Source organism: Penicillium hordei (genome assembly GCF_028827395.1).
Source record: "Penicillium hordei strain IBT 12815 chromosome Unknown utg000002l_segment0_segment0, whole genome shotgun sequence".
In the NCBI taxonomy this organism is placed as follows: Eukaryota; Fungi; Ascomycota; class Eurotiomycetes; order Eurotiales; family Aspergillaceae; genus Penicillium; species Penicillium hordei.
In genome coordinates this window covers 3907753-3934057 of record NW_026623143.1, presented here as the reverse complement: position 1 = coordinate 3934057, position 26305 = coordinate 3907753, and the positions used below count along the sequence as shown (strand labels likewise).

The window sequence follows — 26305 nt, the reverse complement described above, 5'->3', positions numbered from 1 at the left end:
GGCTCAAATATTCAACTTGCCACCATGGTTGCCGTTTCCATTCTTACTCTGGGAGCTTTGTTCACACAGGCGTGGGCTATGCCCGCTGCTGCGAAGAGTGCCGTTGTGAGCGCTGCCACTCCCACCGCTGCTTCCACTTCCCTGCCAGTCGCTGAGTTCCAGCTTGAAACCCTGGCTGGATTGGCATACAACGCCTCCCTTGAGAATGTCTCGGGCGACTCGGACATTGAGAAGCATGGTGGCTGTTCGTTGTCTAGTCTGCGTATTCGTCGCGATTGGAGGGCTTTCTCTAGCAACCAGAAGAAGTCCTACATCAAGTCCATCCTTTGCCTCCAGGAGTTGCCCTCGCTCACTCCATCCGATAAGGCCCCTGGTGCGCGGTCCCGTTACGATGACTTCGTCGCTACTCACATCAACCAGACCATGAGGATCCACTACACTGGAACTTTCCTGGCGTGGCACCGGTACTACATCTGGAACTTCGAAGAAGCCATGCGCAACGAGTGTGGCTACACCGGCGACTACCCGTAAGTCTGACGGTCCTTCGCATAACGAAAACACCCAAGCTCTAACTTACCTCCAGTTACTGGAACTGGGGCGCTGACGCCGCCAACCTGGAAAAATCCCAAGTCTTCGACGGCAGCGACACTTCGATGTCCGGTAATGGAGCCTACACCGAATCCGTCGGTGACATTGAGCTGAGCCTGGCCAACTACCCGGTGATTCACCTGCCCACCGGCAACGGAGGCGGCTGCGTCACCAGCGGTCCTTTCAAGAACTACTCTGTCAACATGGGCCCGGTCGCGCTGATGCTTCCCGGAGGTGAAACCGGAAGCAGCGCCAACCCACTCGCTTACAACCCCCGCTGTCTGAAGCGCGATCTGAGCTCCAAGATTGTCCAGGACTACGCTAACTTCACCGCGATTGTGGACCTGATCCTGCGCCACGACAACGTCTACGACTTCCAGATGAACATGCAGGGTGTTCCCGGAAGCGGCAGTATCGGTGTCCACGGTGGTGGTCACTACTCTATGGGTGGTGATCCTTCTCGTGATGTATTTGTTAGCCCTGGCGACCCTGCTTTCTGGCTCCACCATGGGATGATTGATCGCACTTGGTGGATCTGGCAGAACTTGAACCCCCACAAGCGTCTGAATGCTATTTCTGGCACTGGTACTTTCTTGAATGGCCCCCCTTCTCCTAACACTACTCTTGACACGCTTATTGATATTGGTTATGCCGGTGGCGAGACTATTGCTATGCGGGACCTCATGAGTACCGTTTCTGGTCCTTTCTGCTACATCTACCTGTAACCGGTGATGGTCAGTCATTGGCTGTTTATACCTAGACCCCTGGAATATGGATTGGATGCATGCAAGATGACAAGAATAGACGGAGTGGGAAGAGTCATATCTGTATATACAGGATAGAATGATACATAATCCATGATTTAGACCTCGAGAAGTGACTATTAAAATGTTCGGAAAGGCAAGAAACTTACATCTCTATCCTCCTCTAGAATATCGCAACCTGATCGTGGATAAAACCTTATTAAAGATAATATAGCAATCCAAGACCTCTCCTCAAAATACTTTCTTATACCCTCCACCGCGAGAACATCATAATCGGAACCCACAACCAAGATAAAGAAAGCAAAGAGCCCTGCATATGGGAATCGGGCTTTCCAGCACCATTAGTAACAGCAAGGTAAGGATCCTGGCCGTAAGTTGTGTTTAACGTGACACGAGCTTGGGCCGATCCATCTTCCAATCGAATCCATGTCTCAGTGTCGCCTGCAAGATTTCCTTCGTGGAGTAAGATCTGCCGCCCACCGCGGAGTAGATCGCCGTAGCCGCCATACCCCGTATGCCGACCGTAGCACATATTAATACCATTCCCGGTTAGATCGTGGTCAACGAGAGAACCATCCCATTTAAAGCACCTGTGATGTTTGGTTAGCGTTGGAGTCATCCAAGTGACGATTATTGTCTGCTAGCGACGCATACCAGTCATTTTGGTGATCGTGGCCGCTAAATCCTGCAATTAAGCCCTCAGTGTGCAGGAGCGCGTCCATGAACTTGACGTCCTGGCCATCATAGCTCCACCCGCTGGTCCCTTGCGGATTAACGCGTTCGCGATTCACTCCGGGAGTCAGGCGCGGATTTATACCTCTTGTTTGTTGGTGTTCGAGCATTGCGTGAGCGGGGATGTGGTAGAATGCTAGCGAAGGGATGACCTTTCCATACTGCTTTTTCAGTTTGGAATCGGTTTTAGTGAACCAGTCAACGACCTTGAATACACCCAGTTAGTGTTTCATAGAAAAATAAAAAAAAAGTAGCATGATTGGGGATTTCCTACCGATTCATGAATCCAACTGGGCCTCTTAACAGCAGGCCCGCCTTCTCCTTGTTTTTTATAATAATGTCCACCTTTCGAATCGAAGAACCACAGCAGCAGCGCCGGCGTGCTGGTATTTGCCTGTCCATGTGAAAACACTGGCAGGTAATAATTCGTTATTCCGGCCTTGTCGCCGGAGACCCTACTCTGCGTCAGGCTGTTGGGGTACTTTTGCTCCGCCTTCAACATGTCATCTTTCGGATTGAGATTAACCTCGCTGTCGTGGTTGCCGTAGGTCGATGCCCAGCTGTACCCCTCATTTACGAGCGGAGAAACGACCGAGTCGATATATTTGCTTGAATCGGCTTTTTGGGTTCTTTCGCCGGATACTAGGTCGCCGTTTATGACTATGAAGTCGATGTCCTCCTCCGAGAGGATGTTTGACATCACTTTTTTAGACTTCTTGTCTTTTTCTTCGTCTGTAAGGGATTAACAAGAGCCCCTTCCTTGTAGGCCGTTACGACATACCCTCCGCGAAGTGCAAATCCTCAAAGACCCCAATGTGAAATGTCCCATCTTCTCTGAACCGCAGGGTTCGATCCGTGGGTGCTCTGAGTACGGTTTGGTCAGATTCTCCGAGGTCCGGTCGGGGTACCATATTGGAGAAATGTTGAATCAAGGGTTATTAAGCTCGGCAGTTGTGGGGAGATAGGCTTTTGTAAGGTTTCGAGAAATTCACGTGCGTGTCTCACAGTCGATCACGTCAGGGACTTCGTGCCAAGACATTTTATATTAGGTCGACGTTTTACAATTGACAGGGTCCTAAAAGAGCATCTAGCCCTTTTTGCTCAAAATCACATTGTGTTTCAAATTTAGGTTCCTAAAAGTGTTTCAATGGTAATCCTACCGTGATGATACTCATGCTTTCTCTGACTATAAATTATAACTATTTCCTGGTTATACATTGAGTCTACTGGTCTTCAACTTACAACATATACTGTAACACATGAATTCAGCTTGACCAAAATTTATGCCTTAGGTAACACAGCACATATTCCATGGGTGAGGTTATAGTAAGCCTGGACAAGATGGTAAAATATATACATGTAACATGAAAAACCAGTGGCGCCAAAAGAATACAGACGAAGTTCAATACCTATGTCATCAAATATTCCACCACCTTCGCTAGCCAAAAAAAAGAACCAAAGAAAGAACCATGATAATCCCGACCTAGAATGCATTCCCTGCCGGAGAGCTGAGATAGCACTCTGTAAGAATATTGAATACGATAGATGTTTCCTCGGGGAAATTGTAGAGTTTAGTAGTACGTAGGACGAGGGCTTGACCATCAAAATAGGACTCAAAAGTGCGGGCACGTTTGCCCATAAACGAACTTGGTAAGAAATGGGAACGAAGGATACAGAATTATCGGTGCTTTCATATGCTGAAGGAGGCGTGCCTTGCTCAGCTGGCCCAGCATCAGGCGGAGAATAGTCAAGAGCTCACCACAAAGAATTTCCCCATAATTTGTGTTCAAATTGGTATAAATCTCAGCCTTGGCGCGTGGGAAACCTTTTCCAGGAATATCTGTCATCTTAAACGTTCCAAATTCAGGCTGTTCATTCTGATACATATCCTTGTAAGGTCTGTACTTACCAATAATAGCTGATGTTATTAGCGACTATACGCCATTGGATTAGCCAGAAAGCTCAGGGTAGCAATGTCTCACTCTTTCGAAGGCCACAAGACCTCTCCTGGGTTACAATTCGCCTCGTAGGGAATATAATACGACCAGCAGCCTGCAACCTGGCGTGCACGGTTAGCAGGGCGCGTAAAACAGGTGTCCTCGCGTTCTAGACTTGAGCGGACTTGACTAATAATGCTATAATCGGGCTCCGGGAGGCTGGAGTATGACGCGAAGAAGGAAGGCTTGCGGTCCGGATCTTTTCTGTCAATGGTCATGCGCTGGAAGTCAGTCTTCAATCCCTTGAGTTGCGACTTGTCAAGTGTATGCATATCCGCGATCTGGGGCCGGTTCTTCTGGCAATCAGCTTGCAAGCTGATGCTGGTATCAAAGCATACTTGGATTAACGAGACTACTTATCCTGCACTTTATATTCTTTCTTTCGTGTTGAGACTTTAGTGTTACATGCACCGTATCCATCTGATATGTTTTTATTGTATTTCTGCGTGCATATCTACTAAATGTGAATTGCTTGATTGATTTACTTCAACCTCAGCTAACTCTAGCTAGCGTTTAATTCTAGTTTGTTGTGGTAGAAAGCCTATACGGAACGTCTGTGGATGCCCTAGGCGGTCGAAAGATCGTTTATTATAGCAGTAATATTAGCCCTTGAAGCCCTGCGGGACTCATACAACTTGGTACGAGATGGATTGTAGACACGATATAAAGTAGGGTAACATTCGATTTCTTTCTTTTTCTTTTTCTAACATTAACTTTCTTTTCTCAACCTGTAAAGAATTAATAGCTCTTCCCATCTAACTATACTAGAAAGCTATACGGAAGTCAATCAAAAAGCCGAGCGTACCTCCTAATATAACTACGTTTAGACTAGTTAACTAGTTATAATTAGTTATCTACCTATCGTAAGTAGGCCTCCGCAGAGCCCACAAAGCCCAAAGCCCAAAGCCCAACCCGAGCCCACCGATAGGCTAAGGGCTGCCCTAAATAGTGTAAATATGCTGAGAAATCGAGATGCCAAGCAAAGTCAACCCCCTTTTTTTAATTTTTTAATTACCTTATCAGATGAGTTCATTATTGGCTCAACAACAAATTGTTCTTCCACTAGGCACCTGTGTGAACTAAAAAAGCGGTGGTAAAAAGGCGGTGCTCAAGAGATGATCGCTCACACAATGAATAGACCCTACAGTTTTCGTCCCATTTCACCCAAGGTCAAGGGTAGGGCAAGTCACCATCCTTATTAAAGTGACCTCAGAGAAAAAGCGTTCGAAGCTGCGTCAATAGCGTCTTGCTGAAATTGAATGGCGCCCTGCGAGACTATTTGGCTACCGGAGAAAGAAAGAGAAGCTGCTGCGTTATCCAGAAGGATTTAGGTGCAGGCCTGAACCTGAATTTTCTAGGGTTTCAAGGCTACCTGGCCAGTTCCCCGGGTGGGATGTCGGTACCCGGCCCGGAGATGTATTTAGGTCATCTATAAGGGAATGCCCACAATGATATATGAAGACGTACAGATATCCTCGCCTAGACGTGTCCTTCTAAAGTTTGGTGGTTATGGGGAGTTAGTCATCAGCAGGGGGAGACAAAAGCAATCCGGGCGTCTGTTTCTTTCTCATTAAATGCACCAACCCTCAAAATGACAGTAACGCGAAGTCAGTCTGAGAATCTGACCAACCAAAGATCGACCCAAGCACAGGGCAACACCGAGGACAGCGAGATTAACCAGAAGTGTGGAACAAGAACAAGCAGCGAGAGGAGCTTTCATAGAATAGCTTGATCTTGACTATTCCAGCAATTCAATATCCAAACAGACCAATTGGAAGTCCATTCTTAAAGATGTTCACCGAATTGATGGCTGTCGCCAAATGGCATTTGCATGTCCCGTGGAGAATCCCCAGAGAGACTATGGATTATAATACGTAAGACTCGACACAGACTTCCCCTAAGGCAAGGCTAACTAAATGGCTAAAGACTGACGCAGCAGAACTCTTCGGAACGAGTTTCGTCAGTCAGATGCGATGACAGGGACCATGAAAAAAGTTATATTCTCGCCAGATTCCGATGCCCCCAGCAATAAAGGAAGGTACAACAATGACACCCTTTCGATTACTCGCCCTATAACTTATATAGGAATAGAGCCAATGTTGAAAGCGCCAATTATATATTGGTCTGGAAATTCAAACGATATAGGACAAAATATAATCGATTGCTACTCCCCATAAGACGTGAAAGCGAAAGTGCTCCCTTGGCATATAGCCGTTGAATCGGGGAGACCATGCTAGCCATTCAACTCCAACTGATGATATGACCGGTATCAGTGGTCAGTGGCCATGTTGGTATGTGCACAATTAGCTTTTAGTAGTATCCACTTTGCCAAAGGGGTACCCACTAATGCCTCGGCACTAAAATGTCCCCACTTTAGGGCATTCTTCCAGTCTAGATATAAGGGAGCAAAGCGTGATATTGAAGTGCCGTTGGTGATAGGTTTAGTGTGGAAGAGGCTGGATTAGTACCCTCCACATCCATTATTACAGGCTCTTCTGACCTAATCTTAAAGGCTTCTCATTTGATTAAGGGATATTATGCGGCTCTCCTGGGCTTTTCATGGAATTTTGTCGGAATCCTCTACAGAGTACGGAGTACCCGAAGGTGCAAGTTCTTGCTTAACTAGTGAGACTCGGACAACTTTCCTCACTGGCTTGACTTAGTTATAGGACTACTACTCCGCCTTTTGGCCCCCAATACATACAGCGAGTGGTGGATCAATGCCTTTTCCTGAGTCAGATTAATGCTCTGCGCGGCTTGCTTACCCTATACGTTATCCACACAGTCCAAACTAGATAATGGCTATTCAGGGGCAGTTTTATTTGGGGGTTTCCCCCTTTTATATAGACACGGAAGCCCCAATCTTCTCCTTTCGAAACTAAATAGTCTCTTGGATTTGACAAAAACAAAATATGACACTGTGGTCAACCACGTTATTTGCATTCTTGATACTTCGATCAGCACATGCAATCGATTTTGCGACCCCTCTACCCACAGAAATACAACATGTGACATCCGAGCCACCGAAGCCCACTGAGGGATTGCAGTTTCATCGCCGTGATGACCTGGAGATTGTGACCAGAGTCTTAACCGATGCTTCGTTATGTGGATTTTTTACCGACAGTATAGGTCCTAGTTAGTACCCTTTGAAGACCACTTGACTTCTACCTAGGAATCAGTAAGCTAATTCGGCACGTTTCTCAGATAAACTGGCCAAATATGACTGCAGCAGTGATTACAGTTGTGTTTATCATGTGTCAAATACCGCTTTTCCCGGCCTCGTAGGTTGTTGTTCGGACAATGACTGCGGGTTTACGAGCGCTTGTTACAATAGTGCAAAAGTTTCTGCCACTCCGTCGTTAACTTCCGGCAACACAGCCTTCCGCCTCTTTTGCACAGAATCTACAGCAGCAGAGTGTGGGACGTATACATGGGGAGGAGAAGACTTCACGGACTACCACTGTTACAGCACTCCATTTATATATGGCGTATACACTACGGCAACATTCGGAACGCCAGTGAATGGATCAGTTACTAAGGTGACTCAATATGTTACAAAAATAGGTGATGAGATGATGAACACCTACTCCTCTTCATTCGACGTGTCGACCTCAGCTCAAGCGACGACCACGACTGCACATACACACGCTGGCAATTCTGGCAAATCCCATTCATCGAGGCCTTCAGGCACAATTGCAGGTGGTGTTGTTGGGGCCGTTGCAGGCTGTGCTTTTATTGGAGCCTGTGTCATTCTATTTTTGAGAAAAAAGAAGAAAACTCGCCAGCAAGACCAGTCGAACGAACTAGGACAAAATGGGTATCAGTCTGTCCCAGAAGACCAGTCTAGTCAAAACGATCGGAAATTACATGCGGAGGTCGAGGCAAATGACCCATGTCAGAAGATTGCGGAGATCCCTGGAGATAGCGCTCACAATGTACCCCATGAAGTTGACTCAAAGACCTTAATTGCCGAGTTACCTGACAACATCAAAAGGTGATATATTACATTCATGTTTATCTCTCTGCACCGTGCCCCCACTGTCTGTATGTACAACATAATCCAACCACCAATCATGCCTTTCAGGACATTTTCAGATTCAAACGATTCAATTGAGAAGGAAGGATGGATCTTGTAACCAAAAACAGTGAAACTGTTCATGTGAATTTACATGTATATATAATGTTTCTCATATGACACTTCAACTGCATTTAAATGAAGTAAGTAGCTAGTGTGAAAGTCACTATAAGATGGGAACAGGTTAGGTCCATGATACTCATTCTGGGTTCGGCTAGTCTTACTACCTTCAAAGTTGAAGGACGACAACAAATGCAGAAGAATTCAAAGGAAGGGCTGTGGAACAGTACGAGCAGCATGGGCGTGTATACGGAGTACCTGTGATGAGGACGGCCCCCAATAGCTAGTATTTGTAATGGACCGGGCCAATATCGGTTGGTTTGCCGAAGAAACCTATTTGATCCACTGCGGGACGCCAGACCCTCACCGCGCTTTCCGGAGCGACGATCGCAATTTCTATAGGATATTGAGCCTCCCAAAGCTCTAATTTAAAGATACGAGCAATTACTATTGATGAAAGCTAAAACGGCTCCCAGTTCCGAATAACGGGCGGTGTTGCGAGGGCCCACCGGCTTGATGATTCTCATCAAATAGTTACTCCAGGGCTGATAGTGGGGATTATATATTTATAATCAGTTGTTTATCTCCGTTAAGGAGGCAGTATAACTTTTAGCCCCCAATCTACTTTATATGGCCTCGTAAGGCAGAATGGCTATTGACATGAAAGCAACTGGTACTCGGGTACATAAGATGCGCTCCCTCCGTGAGTCCAAGCACTCTTTGATTTACCAAGATCAAACTCCAAAAGGTTGCAATGTTTGCTAAACATTCACTGCTTCTTGCGGCTGTGGGGAGCGCCCTTGTGGCCGCAGCCCCTAGCGGCCAACGCTCTACACCGGCCCCTTGTGCCCAGATTTCCCAGCAGTATATGCATGATGTTAAGACCGGCAGTAAGAGCGGCCATTTGTAAGGGTCAGTCTCAATAGACTCACTGACTAGAACTAGAAGTACCTGCGTTTTCCGGTGCATTGGCCTATGAATGCCTGCAGTCCATGCCATTTGATCCAAGGAGAGGAGCTGCCTTTGTCAAGGACGTCAAGAAATACATGCAGTGGCAGTCTAACGCCAATGTGCTGAGCAGTATGTATAACATGGGTATCGGAAGAGTTGAAGAGTTATTTTGACCATCCTCTTCTAGCATAGATCCTCCGGCTTCGTATCTGTCTCCTCCGGTTGATATATGGGGTGGCTTGGACTATTTGCAGCAGCAGGCTGCCGACAACAAATTCAGCAACCAATTTGAGTTCGACACTGCTCTCTCGGACTTGTTTATCTCTGCCAAGGATGGACATCTATCCCTTGTACCATGCTCGTTTATGCCATTTGTGTTTGTGAGCCATGAGTCCTTGGTCTCTATCTCATCTGATGGTCTCCAGCTGCCCAAAATCTACACTTATAGTATGTTTGTTGACCGTATGTGGAAAGACTAGAACTGACATGGCTGCTCAGACGATGCCCAAGTCCTCAAGAGTAACCCCGATGCCATCTCACCCATTGTGACAATTAACGGTAAAGAAGTTGTCTCTCACCTAGAGGGAGTTGCGGAGACCCAGTCATTCCAGGACCCTGATGCCAGGTACAACAATGTGTTCCGCTCCCGCTCCCGCTTTATGAACAGTGAGGAGATGCTGGGAGCATTCTCCTACGGTCCGAATGGTATGTGGCCCGGACCTACAGTGTACAACCTGACATACGCCAACGGAACCACGTCCAAGTCCGAAGTAAAGGCCGCTGTTAGAAGCGGTAAGTTCAAGTTTGCCAACGGTAAGGCGCTTTACGAGAGTTACTGCCTGCCTGCGCCTTATACAACTGATACAACCGCCAAGCCGGCTCCTTCGACAGCGACCCCAACGCCCAGTAGCTCCGCCCCAGCTTCTTCGACTCCTGTCTCCCAGAGCCCATCGGCCACTGCAAAGCCCGCTCCGACTGGCTATCCCAAGGCCGCCATTCGCGATGACAACAACCTGATCGCCGGCTACCTACTGAGAGAGCCCGGACTGGAGGACACCGCTGTGCTGTCTGTTCCTACCTTTAGTGTTAGCAGTCTAGAGGGCGGTACCGATGTAATTTCCAGTCTCGCTGTTGAGTTCATCCAAAGAGCTGTTGATGCGGGAAAGAAGAAGATGATCATCGACCTGAGCTCCAACCCCGGAGGCGACGTCAACTATGCTTTTGATCTTTTCAAACTATTCTTCCCCAACAAGACCCCGTACTGGTCGTCGCGTTTCCGTGCACATGAAGCCTTTAAGCTTATCGAAAAGGTTGGCTACTCGTTCCCGCACGATTCGGAAAATGATGCCTTTGAATCGCTGGTCGAATTCGGCTTCTACAACTTGAAGACCCCCGATCAGAACCACACCTTTGAGTCGGCTAAAGAGCTCTATGGGCCTCACCGGGTTCTCGGCACGAACATGAGCACGGCCAACTCGCTAGACCTGGACCTGGTCTCGAGCGAGGCGAAACCAATCCACGGCTTCGGCGGCATTAAGTCCAAATGGACGACTCCCCCCTTCGCCCCAGAAGACATATTGATCATCACAGATGGAGCCTGCAGTTCTGCATGTCCTACTTTTACCAAGATGATGAAGTACGAAGGTGTGAAGACCCTCTCCTTTGGTGGGCGTCCGCAGCACGGACCTATGCAGACGATGGGTGGTACACGAGGTGCACAAGTCCTGCCCGGATCCACTCTTGTGGAAATTACAAGCACCTTGCTTGATATTGCCGCCGAGAAGGAATTGCTCTCGAAAAGCGAGCTCCAGCAGCTGAAGGCGCTCTCCCCGGCTGAGGAAAGCCCACTTCAGTATGGCCAGTTGCAGGTTAACCTCCGCGACGCGTATAGCAAGCTTGATGAGGATAGTTCCATGCCCCTTCAGTTTGTCTATGAGCCGGCTCACTGCCGTCTGTTCTACACACTGGAGAATTTTCTGCAGCCGGCAACTACCTGGAGCGCTGCGGTCAAGGCTATGTGGGGCGGTGGGGAGTGTGTTGCAGGTTCGCGCCAGAAGTGACGCCTAAATCGACCTATTTAATGCTTGCACTGTTTTCTTATTAAACCACATGTACTTTACTTATTGTTTGCTTTAAATTTATACCTTTCTATTTATTTGAAGCTTGCATCCATACAGTCATATCATCCTACGTGCACAGTATTAAAAGCACCAGTGGGCCTTAGCCATCCGACGGGCCTGGATCTGGGGTTTGGTATTCCTCTATAGGCGTACTACGCATTCGCACCCGTCGCAACTATCGCTGCCATCTTTTCTATAAAATGGGTATCGGGTAGTAACGCTTAGGGGGCGGCTACGATGAACTAGTTCACGAGACCGCGGGACCTCTTGTTGGCAAGATATTTTATGTGTTACTTTTGCGCGACGTTCCTCTTATTAGAGACAATGCCTCACGTTCAGTCACCCACTATACATATACAACCCGAAATTAACCAATATGGCTAATCCACTGATTGGATATAGCCACTCAGCTGCCTTTGATATAAGCAGACTGCCCGTGAGTGATATTCATACTCTAAACTATAAGCAGTATGGCAAACAAGACGTGGAACCTGGTAAGAGTCCACCACTATGAGCCTTTGTTTAAACGTCCAACCCCCCCCATTTATAAGTACTCCATCATCATTGACTACATTTATGAATTTTAAATAAATACTGAAATAACAGAAATACCGACTTTACTATTCCCCTACCTCCACCGCAGACCCGACGAAGACACCTTATACACCAACACGAAATTCTTCAACCCAGCCATCGACCGCGTGGTGCTGTTCGACCAACGTGGAGCCGGCAAATCAACGCCTGCAATTGGACTACGCCAGAATACAAGTCAGCATCCAGTCTCCGACATTGACGTGCTACGCAAGCATCTCCAAATAGTGAAATGGTACCGGTACCTCTTCTTCGGTCCGTGGGGTTCAACACTGTCCGTACTCTATGCACAAGTCTACCCGGAAATGTCGGTACGGGAAATCTTCACTGTCAGGAAGTTTGAGCTGGAGACCTCGTGTGGGTCCATTGGCGCAGCAAACATCACTGAAGCCTACGAAGCATTTGTCAATTATCTTCCTGGAAAGTACTATGATCTGCTGGCTTCGGAAGACTATGAGACAAGAGTTGCTGAAGCGAGGGAGTAGGTTCGGTGGGATCTGAGTACTGGCACTTTGAAACCGAGGCCTGAACGCTTTGCTCAACTTCGAGATGATGCCTGGGTGTTTGCTCATGCGAGGCTCGAGGCGCATTACCTTGCGAATGGAGGGCTTCTGGAGGAAGGTCAGATTATTAAAGTGGAGAATTTGAGGAGTAGCCATATTCCGAGTAAGTTAAGATAGCCACCATTATTCAGGGCCGCTATGGTATTGTCTCCGCACCGCAGACAGGTTGGGACCCGCACAAGGGCTCGCCGGACTCGCGATTGTTTTGGACTCCTGATGCTGGCTATAATGCTAGTGTAAGTACACCATCTAGCTTGCATTGACCTCGTTCCTGAGACATGGCCATGCTAACATCTTTGTAGGAACCTGGCACGCAGGCCAACTGTCCGAGGTCTGTGATGAGCACGCTGAGCTTGACTTTACTCTCTGACGGTGTGAAGAGGATTGATTATATCCCCTGCTTTTGTTTATATGAGCATTCTCATAGTAGTTCTCCCACGGGAGTACACGTCCATTGCACTTGGAAATTATATACATAGTAGCCTCCGCCCAGGGTTCCATCTACAGTCTTTCCTAGACCAAAAACCGGCAACCAACTTCCAATGAGTAGTTTCAAAGTGTTTTGTACCGCACCTTCTTCACTCTTCGAGCTTATATTGAAACCAAAACCAATCGCAAAGCCGGATATCACGTGTTGTTACAGCTCAGCTTGATAGATACGCGCCACTTGTACTCTGGAAAAGAAGCCGTTTTGTTTCACTCCTATACGCTGAAATTACAAGGAACACAGATTATTGTAAATTGTAATATTGACAACTGATTCTACACGATGATAGAGACAGTAGGTCAAATTCGGCAATACGAATTTGACCAAGCAAGGTTGTAGAGCTTGCTGTATGTGGAAAACCACACAATGTTGAAATGGTAAAACCAGCACCAACCAGACATCACAACGGAAGTAGGTCGTCATGTCGGCCAGTGCCAGTTTAAAATCGTCAGTCATGTTGAAACTCCAGGCCCGCTTTTGATATCCTCTAGAAAACCCGTTGAAACCCATATGTTGAACTTTTGGTATCATCGTCGTAACTCATCAGAAAAGAAAACTCCCCAGTACCGAGGCGACAGGTTGATTGTCGCCTCCTCATTAGATTATTGGTAAATTGAAATAATTTACTGCGCGTACTTCTGGCGGAAGTACTTGGCAGCGTTGACCATCTGTTTGTGTTTGGTCAGCATTTTGAACGTCAGTTGTAGGGACATTGCCACTTCTTACCGCAGTGAGAGCCGCCTTGGTCTCGGGCCAGCCACGAGTCTTGAGTCCACTATAAAAAAAAAGGCATATTAGCATCAGAAACAACAAAATGAGATTTCGCCACAGGAGACAAACCAATCGGGGTTGCACCACAACTGCGAGGGAGTCAGGTATGCCAGCATCTCCTCGATGCGGTCCTTGATCTCCTGCTCAGTGGGGACACGGGGAGAGTGGATGTCGTAAACACCGGGGCCAATGTGGCGAGGGTAGGCCTCGTCGATGAAGACCTTGAGGAGCTTGGCGTCAGACTTGCTGTTCTCAATGGACAGGACATCGGCATCGAGAGCGGCGATGGCGTGGAAGAAGTCCTGGAACTCAGAGTAGCAGAAGTGGGAGTGGATCTGAGTGCCATCGGTGACACCGGCGGTGGACAGCTTGAAGGAATCAACAGCCCACTTGAGGTAGGCAACACGGGCCTCACCAGTACGGAGGGGAAGACCCTCACGGAGAGCAGGCTCATCGACCTGAATCACAGCAATGCCAGCGGCCTCAAGGTCAACAACCTCGTCGCGGAGAGCGAGAGCGAGCTGCTGAGCCTGGACGGACTGGTGGACATCGTCACGGGGGAAAGACCACCGCAGGCAAGTGATGGGACCAGTAAGCATGCCCTTCATGGGCTTGGGGGAGATGGAAGCGGCGTACTTGGACTCCTTGACGGTCATGGGGGCGGGACGAGAGATGTCACCGACAATGATGGGGGGACGCACGCAGCGGGAGCCGTAAGACTGAACCCAGGCGTGGGTGGTGAAAACGTAACCAGTGAGGCGCTCACCGAAGTACTGCACCATGTCGTTACGCTCGGGCTCACCGTGGACGAAGACATCGAGATCGAGCTCCTCCTGGATCTTGACGACCTCTTGGATCTCCTTCTCGATGAACTTCTCGTACTCCGCAGGGGTGATCTCACCCTTAGTGAACTTGTTACGCTGGATGCGGATCTCCTTGGTCTGGGGGAAGGAACCAATGGTGGTGGTGGGGAAGAGAGGAAGCTTGAGGGTCTTGGTCTGCTCGGCGTAACGCTCGGGGAAAGCGGACTTGCGGTTGTGCATCTCAGGGGTGACAGCGGCCTGGCGGGCCTTGACAGCGGGGTCGTTGGTGCGGGCAGAGGAGGCACGGGCCTGGACAGACTTGGCGTTGGCCTCGAGCTGCTCACGGACAGCGGCGGGGCCCTCAGTGACAGCCTTGGCAATCACGACAACCTCAGTGGCCTTCTCGACAGCGAAGGAGAACCAGTCGCGGACCTCAGAGTCAAGGGTCTTCTCGCTGGCGAGGGTGTGGGGGACGTGAAGGAGGGAGCTGGAGGTGGCAACAATGACACGGTCCTTGCCGAGCTTCTGGATAGCGTTCTCGACCTTCTCGATGGCGGCCTTGAAGTTGGTCTTCCAGATGTTACGTCCGTCGACAACACCAGCGGAGAGAACCTGCTTGGGGCCAAGAGCGGCGACGACGGTGTCGAGCTGCTCAGGGTTGCGGACAAGGTCGATGTGGATGGAGTGAAGGCTCTGCACGTCGGCGAGGACGTCAATGTTGTGGACGATGTCACCGAAGTAGGTGGCGAGAGTGATGCGGGGACCCTGGGCACCGAGGGCACCGATCTTCTCATAGGCGGGCTTGAAGGCAGCCTTGGACTTGGCAGCGAGGTCGAAGACCAGGACGGGCTCATCAATCTGGACATCCTCGGCACCAGCGGCCTTGAGCTTGGACAGAAGCTCAACGTAGAGAGGAAGGAGCTTCTCAAGCAGAGTGATGGGGTCGACGGTCTGGTCACGGTCGGCCTTGGCGAGAGTCAAGAAAGAGACGGGGCCGAGGATGACGGGGCGGGTGATGATGCCAGCGGCCTTGGCCTCGAGGAACTCAACAACGGGCTTGGGCTCAGCGGCAAGCTTGAACTGCTGGTTGTCCTGGAGGGTGGGCTTAACGTAGTGGTAGTTAGAGTCGAACCACTTGACCATTTCCTGTTCATTGAGTCAGCATACTGGATTCGGACATGTATAATGTAATGGGTTGCACATACCAGACTGGGGACATCGATGCCCTCCTTCTGGAGACCACGACCCATGGCGAAGTACTCATCGAGAGGGTTGAGGTTGTACTTGGAGTAACGCTCGGGGATGGTTCCGAAGAGCTGGTGGTGGTCGAGAACCTGATCGTAGAAGGCGAAGTCGTTGCTGGGAATAACATCGACACCGGCATCCTTCTGGATCTTCCAGTGCTCCAGACGAAGACGCTTGCCCTCAGCGAGGAGCTCATCGCGGGAGATCTTGTCAGACCAGTAAGCCTCGGTGGCCTTCTTGAGGTCACGGAGTCTTCCCATGCGGGGGAAACCCAGAATAGATCTATCCAAATAATCAGCAACTGTCTCGGCAAATGTTCAATAGAGTCGAGCCAACATACGATTGAACCATTCTGATGGATGTGTGTGAAAATCGGAAAAGAAAAAAGGGTCTCAAGGATAGAATTTTCACAAATCCGATGCCTTTGAGAGAGAGAATGAAGGAGGAGAAGAGAAAAAGGTCTGGGAAATGTCGAAAGAAATATGGAGGGGGAGTAAATACACGCTAACCCCAATGGGGTCTTGATCCACACACAAGTTGGAGGGGCAGCAATACGGTATGATACATGATACAGTACCCATGTGTACCCGTTTGTACCCATGATCTCGGGTTCCTAGGGGGATCCAGGGGATATTGTGTAATTTACTGTTAATTTCAATCTCATCCAGTATCAATACCCCATGTTCTCCGTGATCGGTCCGCCAATGGATGATCACGCCATTGAGAGACACCGATAAGGCCTCTTGCAAGCTGGTAACAACTATTGCAAATGACTATTCTTTCTTTTTTTTTTTTTTTGTTTCAGCAAGGGCTTTATATACTGTATGTCGTATACTCGTACACGAATTTAAAATTTCTAGATTAATGAGCGGTCAAGCCTACCAAGGCATATCACAAAATGCAGAATTGAGTACAGGCAACTCTGTGACACGCTGTCAATTGACCCCGCCACTTCGCCCGGACAACAGCTACTTACATCCGGAGTGATATATACAACTAGGTAAGCTGACATGAACTAATATGTGGTACTACATATGTACCAATTGATAACTTCATTATTTCCATACAGAGTAGTATTTTTCTAGCCAATTCTTCATGATTCCCTCAATGTTCCTCCTAAAAAAGAAAAAGAAAAAAGAAAAAATAATGACTCAGAAGATCCCCTAACAGACCCCGGTGTCGGGGTTTATCGATCGGCCCACGTGATATTGTGATGGGAAAAAGTTAATTGGACATAACTTGTTTTTTTCTTTGGGAAAAAAAATAAAGCCATTGTCAAGCGCCAAGCCTCTCAACAAACAGACAAAAAAAAAAGAGCAGCCATCATGACCTTGCCTGACGTTGTTGCCCTTGATAGAACAAACTCCCCGCAAAATATTCGGAATAGCGAACATCAGGCCCAGAACTCCGATGGAGTTTCTGTGACTAATGAAGATGATCGGGACCTCTTGAAGCTTGGCTATCGCTCTGTCTTGGCTCGGGGATGGGGCTCGTTCGACAATTTCGCCTGCTCCTTCTCGGCCTTGAATTGCGTCGGAGGAATCCGTGTACTTTTCTATATCGCCCTAAGTGGAGGCGGGCCGGCTGCCATGTATGTTCTACACTTTCCGCTGCCAGCAGTTCCCGGCCCTTTTTGGATTGATCACATCACTAACAAAATCTCTCAGCTGGAGCTCTTGGGTCTCCGGTAGCATACTGTCCGTCATCACGGCCGCCTGTCTCGCTGAAGCTTGCTCAAGCTATCCCGCTGCGGGGTCAATTTATTACTGGGCCTTCCGATCCTGGGGAGGCGGTAAAGTCGGCCGCTTCATATCGTTCCTCGTTGCCGCATGGACACTGGTTGCGTGGACCGCTTTTCTCGCGAGTGATTCGTTCGGTGTCGCCAACTACCTGATTTCCGAGATCGTCGTGTTTGACCCGAAGACGAGCTTCCCATTTGAAACGGCCGACGTACGAGCGCGCGCCGTGGCATGGGCTATCTCACTTCTTTTCCTGGCCATCGCCACCTCGCTCAATTTCCTGCCCCCACGAATGTACTCCTGGGTGTTCCGAGCGGGTGTGACGGTCATTATCATCGATATGCTGCTCAACTTCATCTGGCTTCCCATCGGCGTCTCTAACACGTACGGCTTCCAGTCAGCCGAATACGTGTTTACGTCCACATACGATGGCGGGGAGACCAGTCCCGGACTAAATTGGGTTCTTTCCTGGTACATGGTCGGCAGTTGTCTCGTGGGACAGGATGCTTCAGGCCATGTCGCAGAAGAGACCGTGTCGGCCAAGAAAGCTGCCGCGAAGGGCATCTTCTGGGCAACCGTTGCGTCTGCGCTGTGCGGCTTCCCGATCATTATCTTGTTTCTTTTCTGTATGCCCCCGATTGAGACGTTCTACAACACTAGCGCGCCTCAGCCGTTCATCAACATGTACGCGATGGCGCTCGGTCCTCATGCCCACGTTGTGATGACCATTGTCTCAATGATCGGAGCAATTCTCAACACTTCGATTTCGCTAGTTGCTGTATCACGACTAGTATTCGCCGTGGCCCGTGATGGCGTCTTCCCATTCAGCGACGTGCTGTCGCGTGTGTCGAAGTCCAAGCAGCCTCACAACGCTGTCATCTTCATTTCCACTATTGCCGCGCTTCTCCTCTGCACTCAGCTCCCGTCTCAAGTGGCCTTCTCAAGCTTGGTCTCCACTTCGGCTGCGGGTTCCCTCGCAGCATATGGTTTGGTTGGAATCGGTCGCGCGTTCATCACGCGTAAATCTTTCCGTCCAGGCTTCTGGGATTTGGGCCGATTTGGCGTGGTCGCCGCTGTTGTTACGTTTTTGTGGAACGGGTTTGCTTTTGCTGTGCTCTGCGCCCCGGCCTACTCGGACAGTGCAATTAACAAGGATTCCAGCTTGTTCAACTACGCGATTGTGATTATGGGCGGTGTGACTATCATCGCGATCGCTGAGTGGTGGCGCAAGTCCAGTGGTATTTGGTTTGAGCACCTGAAATATGTTGACTCGGATACCGAAACAAACCACTCTATTGGACGCGAGGAGAAGACGAATGTCTCGGCCGGTACGACTGCCGTTTGAACCAGTGAGCAGTTCTACAGCATCTTCCCTTTCCTGACAGTCATCGGGACTATGGGATGGGAACCGGAAAAAGGGGGATCTGGCACCTAACTATGTAAGGGTGGTTTTGGTAAGTATGTTTTATGTAGCACGCATGACGGGTGTTCGAGGTCTTGCGTTTTTGGTCAGTTTTCCAAAAGCGCGAGTCTCGTTCTGAGAAATTACCGTTAAAACTTGATCTGGACAATACCAGCGAAAGGACATGCATGCTTCATCCCTTTTCTCTCCCTTCTTGGTGTCGTGCCTTGGAAGATCTTATCTCAAGGCAGATGCTACTGACTGTCCCTCTGGGGTGTAGATCCGCGGTTTTCTACCGACAGGTTTGATGGCCGGCCATTCCTATGTTGGGCTAGGCTAAATATCCGTTGTCCCCGAGGCATATGTGGTGTGATGTCTGTGATGAACCGTTCCTTTCGTCACTCACTACTATGTCGTCCCAGAGCCTCAGTCACAGGGGGTCTGAGTGTTGCAGCCTACTCTACCCCCGTCCTCCTGCCTACTGGACTCCCTCGATTGATGGTTCGATGTCACCTGAGGCCGGATCAGCAAACCGCTTGTAGTCTCGTAGATATAATCTAGAGTGTAGAGTTCAATCGCTGTACCATTGATCTATTTCTCAAGCCAAAAGAAAGGCCTACATCTAATGGGCACCCAGCGCGGCTGAGATTAACTTTTTGTATCCTCGCACCGCCTCTTCGAGCTCTCCCACGGTGATTGCCTCGTCATCCCCATGGGCAACATGAATACTACCGGGCCCGTAGAGATACCGCTTCACTTTTGGACCTTCTTGGGCATTGATCTTCAATGCAGGAATATCAGTCCCGTAGTTCACAGTAATCACATCAAACCCATCGACGTCAAAATCGAGATATTGAGGTGGAGCGCCATTCTCGAGGTTCCCGAAGTCGAGATAGACGCTTCCATCACCACCGGTAACATCTTCGACCGCCTTCCTCACAATCTCTCTCGTGTCATCTGGATTTCCAGCCGCGAGACGAACTGAAATCGTCGCCTCGGCATATGCAGGAACAACATTTCCAGCTAACCCAGCGCGCACGACCCCAATGTTCAATGTCGATTGACCAAACGTCTCACTACGGAGAAGTCCACCTTTCTCCGGCTGGACATCTTGCAGGGTATCGAGATAAGATAGAACAGGAAGGATCGAAGAGATCGCGCTTTTCCCGAGCCATGGGTAACCCGAATGCGCGGCTTTTCCTTCAGCAACAACCTTGAACCCAAGAGTGCCTTTGTGGCCCGCGACAAGCTTAAGCTCTGTAGGCTCTCCAAATATGACGGTGTGAAATGTAGGTGGTGAGGGGTTGAGATCGGAGTTTGAGAAATGTTTCATTCCAACGCCACTTTTCTCCTCGCCGACGTCAAACAACAGCCCGATTGAGGCGTCGGGATTAACGTCCAGTGTTTCCAGTGCAGCAAATAGTATGGCTGAGACACTGGCTTTGGCATCAACCGTGCCGCGACCAGCGATAACCAGGTCTGATCGATTGAATGTGAGATCGTCTGCGTTATCTGTGGCTGGTGGATGGAGCGAGTAAGGGATGAAAGGTGGGACAGTATCGATATGGCTGGTGAGTAGAACATCGGGAAATCTGTCCTTCCCAGTGTAGGCATAAATATTGAATCTTTCTTGCTCGGTGTCACTCTCTGGAGTGACAATTTGTTTCTCGACAGTTAGATTGTGTGAGCGGATGAAGGCCAAGAGGAAGTTTCCAACGCTTTTCTCGTCTTCGCTGATTGACGGAATTTGCACAATGTCTCTGTGGAATGATAAGAGCGGAGATGCATCGATAATTGCCTCTAAGTTCACGCTTGGGGATTTCACGTTATCGCCGTTGAATTGTCCAATCAAGGGTTGTTGGGATTCCGACGTCAGCGCTAGCCTTGCTAGAGATGCCACAGCATAAAAGTAATTCGCCTTCATATTTGCTCCGTTGAAGTATTAGAGAGACTGTAGACTTATGAAGAGATACTCAAGTAGTTCTTGGGAAGATATGAAATGAAGTGAAAGGGGCCGATTAGGCATTCGCTCCCCGCAATGGCGTATCTGTATCTTTGTGGTAGTACTGTACTGAGCTCATTTTGTTCACTGCTGTCTTTTACTAAATTTGGTGAGATACATTATCTTTGATCGGCAAATCCACTGTCTTATTTTAAAGTCATGTAGTTGCCGAGCATGGCCCCATTATCGCGTGCTATGTCCACCGTAAAGCGTTATTTGGGTGAGTTTAATAGGTGCTATATAAACTTACATCTATGCGATTGATATCGTGAAATACAAAAGGTCAAGCTTGATCAATGAGATTGCACTTTTAAATACTAGAGAATTACTCTAGAAGTTCATTCATGGGATATACTCTCCGTATATTGTTCAACTGGGGAAAAGATATAATGGACTACAGCTGACATCCGGTTTTCTAAATTGAGGGGTCGCCAGTGCACAATAGGCGAGGCTTTTAGCTTAAATTATAATCTCGGCAAGTGCATTCTACAGCTTAGTATAGGTCGCTATGTAGACCCTTGCATACACGTCATGCCGAGCAGTCCTTGCTCATCTTGCGCAATTTACACAAAGATAACCAACTTTAGGTGGTTTCCGGAGTATGCGGAGTAGCACAAATGTTAGAGTGCATTTAATAGCCTGGATATCCCTTCGAGATCATTGCAATCGCCCTAGCTGTAACTTTCCTCCGTGCGCCAGCCACAAAAGACACTGATCAGTGATAACTATGTCTTCGGGGATAGCAGAGAAAGGCCAGATCGGGATTGTCTCCACAGACGAAACACCGACGCCGGCCAAAGGAAATGTACACTACGTCAACCGCAATGGAGATAATACTCTGAAATCTTTAGAAGAAGAGGTTATCCCCGGTTATGATGCCACGCTGATGGACGCGCGTGCGACACTCAGTGCCGCAGAGGAAAAGAAGCTTTTGCGACGCATTGATTGGCACCTGATCCCTCTGTTGGCAGTCATGTATATGCTAAAAAGTGTGGATTTTACCAATGTAAGATTATCCACGGAGTACGCTGGGCGAAAATCACTAACCAGAATGTTTTAGGTCTCATACGCCCGGACTATGGACAAAGGCACCGCCCATAATATCTTGACTGAATTGAAAATGACCTCAGACCAGTATAATCTGGTGACAACTATGTATTATGTGAGAGACCTTGGATCAAAAACTTCTTTTCTGAGGTTGTGCTAATCCTTGGAGGTCCCTTACATCATTGCAGAAGCCCCGTCCAACCTTTTGTTGAAGGGCGTGCGACCTTCGATTTGGCAAGCTAGAATCATGGTACGTTAAACTATTCTACCTCTAGCTACTTTGGCACTAATAGTTACAGGTCTCTTGGGGTATTGTTCTCTGCTGCCATGCAGCCGTGACAAACAGACAAGGTCTATATGCCGTCCGATTCTTCCTCGGACTATTCGAGGCCGGCCTATGGCCAGGGATGCTCTTGCAGCTATGCTATTGGTATAGACCCGATGAGGTTGCCCCAAGAATAGTTCTTGTGACTTTACTCGGAAACTTTAGTACGGTGATCAGTGGTGTCCTTGCCTTTGCATTCAATGGTGTCGTTGCTGGTGGTCTATCCGGATGGAAATGGTATTTCGATCTCCTTCCAGAAGGACTAATCATTTGCTAATAATGTTTCTCAGGCTTATTCTAACGGAAGGAATCTTCACGGTATTACTGGGAATCTTTACTTATTTCTTCTTACCTGATTGTAGGTCACCCCAACCTCTAGTGCTAGACATAACTGACCACTCTTCCACAGTCCCTTCAACCGCATCCTGGTTATCTGAAAAGGAAAAGGCCTTCACTCAAGCCCGCCTACCAAGCAACTCTCCTCGAGCGGCCGAGTCGAACTTCAATTTGCGCGAACTTATCACGACACTGAAGAACAAGCGAATCTGGCTGTTCCTCTTCTGTTGGGCCTTCTTTACTATTGGCACGACAGGACTCACATTTTACCAACCAACCGTAATTTCCAGTCTTGGATTTACGTGAGTTGCTTCAACTCAAAAAGCACAGTACATTGCTAACAAAGTCGCAAAGGTCTATGGGTGAAGCCCAGTTGCTAAACATCCCATCTGCGGTCTTCGCAGTAATATTGACGGTGGCATTCGGTATCTTCGCAGATACCGGGCGTATCCCTCAGCCAGCTATCCCACTTGGATTCATGATTGTCATTCTAGCGTGTTACGGCGTACTGTACGCCTTCCCCAACACTGGTGGGGTGTATGCAGCGACGATTGTAGCTGGAGGGTTCTCGACTGCATGGTAAATGTGGCTCTGGGGGGAAACCTTCTTTCAACACATTATGACATTATGCTAATACAAACCAGGTATACAATGATGTGGCCATGGCGAGTCCAGACCACCGAGGGCGCAACAGGGTCTGCCTTCGCAATCGCAATTGCGAATAGTTACGGCCAGATTGGAGGGGCTGTGGGGTCTCAGCTATTCAATTCTCGCTTCGCGCCACGATATGCGACCTCATTTGGGATTGCGATGGGATTTGTTGGTATGGCTATCATTATGAACGTCATTACTTGGACTTTTACCTGGCGGGTGGATGTCGATACAAGGAGACTAAAAAGGATCCGGCTTGCGGCAGCGAAAGAGAATCAAGCTGTGTTGGATGATGTTGATATTCATGCAGGAGAAAAGAAAGAGAGGTAAATAGGGTTTGGTGTAGTAGAAGTTGAAAAAAAAAAAAGGGGTATATAATATCTCTGATTGGGTTGAGGATCTGGGGAATTGAGTTTTATGGACCGACCGGGACTAGTAAGCTTATCGCATAGTCTCATGGGATCCATGGAACCTTTGTTTAGTAATTATCAACGTCGAAACAAGCAAAAGATGGTCTTCTGTACCCTTCAGCCCATTATCCCAGCTCTTCACTGCCAAGGGACATGAAATGTGTGTGGGGGTGGGGTGGATACTGGATGATCATTTCCGAAAACGTTCATCTTTCCCTCAGCGGAGAATGGGGCAGCTTGAGGTTCAAACTGTCTGAGTGTCTTTTGTACACTCTCCACCATTGGCACTTGCCACTATTTAGAAAAATCCGCACATAATGGCATTCGCACGCAGGTTAGCAATCATGCCTGGCGGCCTGGGTAGGGACATAAGACCCAAAGCCAGACACAGCGAAACCTAACTTCTCCACAGGCGGCCTTGGATCAAGCATAGGCCAAAAGCTGAGACAACAAGGCGCCCGTATCGCCATTCTGTATGCACCTTTTGAAGCCGCACGTCGCGATGAGCTTCTCGAAGCCGGGTACGGCGCGAGCGGCAATCTAGATGACATCCACGCCTATGAATGCGATATAACCTCATCAGACTCCGTCCTGGCGGCCTTCAACTCTTTAGAAAAACAAATAATTGACCCAACCTCGTCCTCTCCATCTGAAAGAGCATTCCCGAGTATTCTGATCAACACAGCGGGATACGTATCTCTCAGTGACATGGAGATAACGCCCCCAGAAGAAACACTGAAGCATCTGACCGTCAACCTCTACGGCCCGATGCTCTGCTCTCAAGCCTTTGCTCGACTCTATTTCGCCGCATCCAAGGCCACCAAATCATCACCGAGTCCCCCACCACCGGGAAGAATCGTCAGCATTTCATCACAGGCTGCACATGCGGCGCTGCATCGGCATGGTGCGTACTGTGCCTCAAAAGCTGGGCTCTTGGGTTTGACGCGCAGTATGGCATCTGAATGGGGTGGTCGGGGGATCACAGCTAACACTGTTTCTCCGACTGTGGCGTGGACGGAGCTTGGGAGGAAAGCTTGGGGAGAGGCGAATGTCCGCGATGCTTTTTTGGCGAATATACCGACGGGGAAGTTTGCGTTCCCAGAAGAGGTTGCTGACTCCGTACTGTTTCTTTGTCAGGTATGTCCCCTCGGCTTGGTGGATTATGCCATTGGTTCTGACTTTTTCAATAGGATTCTAGCGGCATGATCAATGGTGCGGATATTAGAGTTGATGGGGGTTTTACTGTTAGATAAGTTCATCTGTCTTGAACTTCAAATTTCTATACCAATGTAAGAGTTCTACGTGCATCTGCTCATGAATGTAGCTCTCACGAAAGGGGGCGACTTTGGATCTCTTTGTATTTTTGATTTATTCGGACAATGAACTATAACGAGAGATGTACAACGGGTAACCTGGTTCTTCTAAAGGAATACTGAGTTGAAAAGAAAAAGAACTTAGCCATCGTTGAAGGGTCCACTCAGCGGGGCGAGGAATCAGCCCTGGAGGATAGCGCGTCCGCTCTCAATGCAAGGGGCCAGATTCCGGGATACCGCATTTGCTTCACCATATGTTTTTCCTGAAACCTCACTATGATCTGACCCAATTCCAAGATTTGTACCCTGTGTCTGAAAAGTCCGAGGTCGTGATGGGGTCGAGCTTTCCTACAAGGTCGCTTTATTGGCATCCGCCATGACCCGGACCTACCGTGTCATGTCATGCACTATATATATCGGAGCCTGGTCTATCTGAGCGTAACGCTCAGATATAGTGGTCTTTTTGGCCTAGTTTGTAACTCGCCAGTCCAGGGGCAGATTGTAACATACCGCGGCTGATTTGAATGAACAGATATCAGGCATAAAGGGCATCGGGGTCCCTTTTCGCTGGAGATAGGCTGCCCTAATATTGAGTGATAGAAACATCTCATAATTGGTTACGTGGATGATAGGTCCCGTTGACTAAGTACTATTCAATTTTGTTTTGTTTTTCGATCCAAGTGTCACCAAATAAAAAACCGTGGATTAAATGATATTGGATCCCAACCAAAAGAAGAGGAAAAAAAACCCCCCACTTTCCTTGAGAATGCTATACCATTCTTTTACATAAGGGGAAAATTGGTAAAGGAACTCACTCCGTGTGACGCTGAGCATAGCCCTGGTGAGTGCAGTCGATTGGCGGCATGTCTAACTGGTCCTATCACAGCCTAGCAGGGATGTCTCCCCCATAAGAATGATATGTTTCGCACTTAGCCTAGAACACTGTGTCCTCATTTTATCTTCCTTTCATAAACTATTTCTCCCTCTAGATGGCTACAGGAATACTTCGTTTACCGACTCTGGTCTTCGTGATCCTTTGTTTGGGAATTATTGCTGAATCTCATGCCACACTCTGCACTGCCGTGTGCCGAAATGAGCCACCAAGTTGTCCAGATGGTCAGGTGAGATCTCTTATTCTCACCTAACTTATTCTCTTCTCGATGATATACTGACCGTGTCTTTTACCTTTTCTCAGAGGGCCTCAGGCTCCGAGGTCTGTCTTCCAACTAATCGATCCTTTGCAGCCTGTACAATTCTGACTCGGCGTGTACATACAGGGTTGCTGGGGTTGCTGTCAACCAATTTAATACCACCGCATGATCATAGCAACGCA

General features: G+C 48.6%; 12 protein-coding genes across 12 annotated transcripts; 8 read left to right on the top strand and 4 right to left on the bottom strand.

Moving 5' to 3' along the window:
* Window positions 1-24: 24 nt before the first annotated feature.
* On the top strand, window positions 25-1313 carry N7537_004816 (tyrosinase family protein; the record flags this gene model as incomplete). Its single annotated transcript, XM_056895873.1, has 2 exons — window positions 25-527; window positions 584-1313. 2 exons carry the CDS (start codon window positions 25-27, stop codon window positions 1311-1313), a joined length of 1233 nt encoding a protein of 410 aa, XP_056755621.1.
* A 283-nt stretch (window positions 1314-1596) lies between these two features.
* Window positions 1597-2995, bottom strand: N7537_004815 (metallophosphoesterase family protein; the record flags this gene model as incomplete). Its single annotated transcript, XM_056895872.1, has 4 exons — window positions 1597-1942; window positions 2007-2290; window positions 2359-2816; window positions 2866-2995. The coding sequence occupies 4 exons, from the start codon at window positions 2993-2995 to the stop codon at window positions 1597-1599; spliced, it is 1218 nt and encodes a 405-aa protein (XP_056755620.1).
* Window positions 2996-3567: 572 nt separating this feature from the next.
* Window positions 3568-4353, bottom strand: N7537_004814 (uncharacterized protein; the record flags this gene model as incomplete). The annotated part of the gene is made up of 3 exons (XM_056895871.1): window positions 3568-3730; window positions 3759-3983; window positions 4067-4353. The coding sequence occupies 3 exons, from the start codon at window positions 4351-4353 to the stop codon at window positions 3568-3570; spliced, it is 675 nt and encodes a 224-aa protein (XP_056755619.1).
* A 1319-nt stretch (window positions 4354-5672) lies between these two features.
* On the top strand, window positions 5673-5959 carry N7537_004813 (uncharacterized protein; the record flags this gene model as incomplete). Its single annotated transcript, XM_056895870.1, has 2 exons — window positions 5673-5764; window positions 5848-5959. 2 exons carry the CDS (start codon window positions 5673-5675, stop codon window positions 5957-5959), a joined length of 204 nt encoding a protein of 67 aa, XP_056755618.1.
* Window positions 5960-7300: 1341 nt separating this feature from the next.
* Window positions 7301-8079, top strand: N7537_004812 (uncharacterized protein; the record flags this gene model as incomplete). The annotated part of the gene is made up of 2 exons (XM_056895869.1): window positions 7301-7362; window positions 7416-8079. The coding sequence occupies 2 exons, from the start codon at window positions 7301-7303 to the stop codon at window positions 8077-8079; spliced, it is 726 nt and encodes a 241-aa protein (XP_056755617.1).
* Window positions 8080-8970: 891 nt separating this feature from the next.
* N7537_004811 (uncharacterized protein) lies at window positions 8971-11227 on the top strand (the record flags this gene model as incomplete). The annotated part of the gene is made up of 4 exons (XM_056895868.1): window positions 8971-9106; window positions 9162-9296; window positions 9360-9614; window positions 9666-11227. 4 exons carry the CDS (start codon window positions 8971-8973, stop codon window positions 11225-11227), a joined length of 2088 nt encoding a protein of 695 aa, XP_056755616.1.
* Window positions 11228-11663: 436 nt separating this feature from the next.
* On the top strand, window positions 11664-12811 carry N7537_004810 (uncharacterized protein; the record flags this gene model as incomplete). Its single annotated transcript, XM_056895867.1, is given in 5 exon segments — window positions 11664-11781; window positions 11894-12359; window positions 12402-12544; window positions 12559-12677; window positions 12695-12811. The coding sequence occupies 5 exon segments, from the start codon at window positions 11664-11666 to the stop codon at window positions 12809-12811; spliced, it is 963 nt and encodes a 320-aa protein (XP_056755615.1).
* A 740-nt stretch (window positions 12812-13551) lies between these two features.
* N7537_004809 (5-methyltetrahydropteroyltriglutamate--homocysteine S-methyltransferase) lies at window positions 13552-16098 on the bottom strand (the record flags this gene model as incomplete). The annotated part of the gene is made up of 5 exons (XM_056895866.1): window positions 13552-13596; window positions 13655-13703; window positions 13769-15648; window positions 15708-16029; window positions 16088-16098. 5 exons carry the CDS (start codon window positions 16096-16098, stop codon window positions 13552-13554), a joined length of 2307 nt encoding a protein of 768 aa, XP_056755614.1.
* A 974-nt stretch (window positions 16099-17072) lies between these two features.
* On the top strand, window positions 17073-18831 carry N7537_004808 (uncharacterized protein; the record flags this gene model as incomplete). Its single annotated transcript, XM_056895865.1, has 2 exons — window positions 17073-17338; window positions 17415-18831. 2 exons carry the CDS (start codon window positions 17073-17075, stop codon window positions 18829-18831), a joined length of 1683 nt encoding a protein of 560 aa, XP_056755613.1.
* A 679-nt stretch (window positions 18832-19510) lies between these two features.
* N7537_004807 (M20 family metallopeptidase) lies at window positions 19511-20812 on the bottom strand (the record flags this gene model as incomplete). Its single annotated transcript, XM_056895864.1, has 1 exon — window positions 19511-20812. One exon carries the CDS (start codon window positions 20810-20812, stop codon window positions 19511-19513), a length of 1302 nt encoding a protein of 433 aa, XP_056755612.1.
* Window positions 20813-21617: 805 nt separating this feature from the next.
* Window positions 21618-23579, top strand: N7537_004806 (uncharacterized protein; the record flags this gene model as incomplete). Its single annotated transcript, XM_056895863.1, has 7 exons — window positions 21618-21896; window positions 21951-22052; window positions 22237-22499; window positions 22553-22620; window positions 22672-22900; window positions 22953-23177; window positions 23243-23579. 7 exons carry the CDS (start codon window positions 21618-21620, stop codon window positions 23577-23579), a joined length of 1503 nt encoding a protein of 500 aa, XP_056755611.1.
* Window positions 23580-23976: 397 nt separating this feature from the next.
* Window positions 23977-24912, top strand: N7537_004805 (putative short-chain dehydrogenase/reductase; the record flags this gene model as incomplete). Its single annotated transcript, XM_056895862.1, has 3 exons — window positions 23977-24019; window positions 24072-24796; window positions 24850-24912. 3 exons carry the CDS (start codon window positions 23977-23979, stop codon window positions 24910-24912), a joined length of 831 nt encoding a protein of 276 aa, XP_056755610.1.
* Between the last annotated feature and the right edge of the window lie 1393 nt (window positions 24913-26305).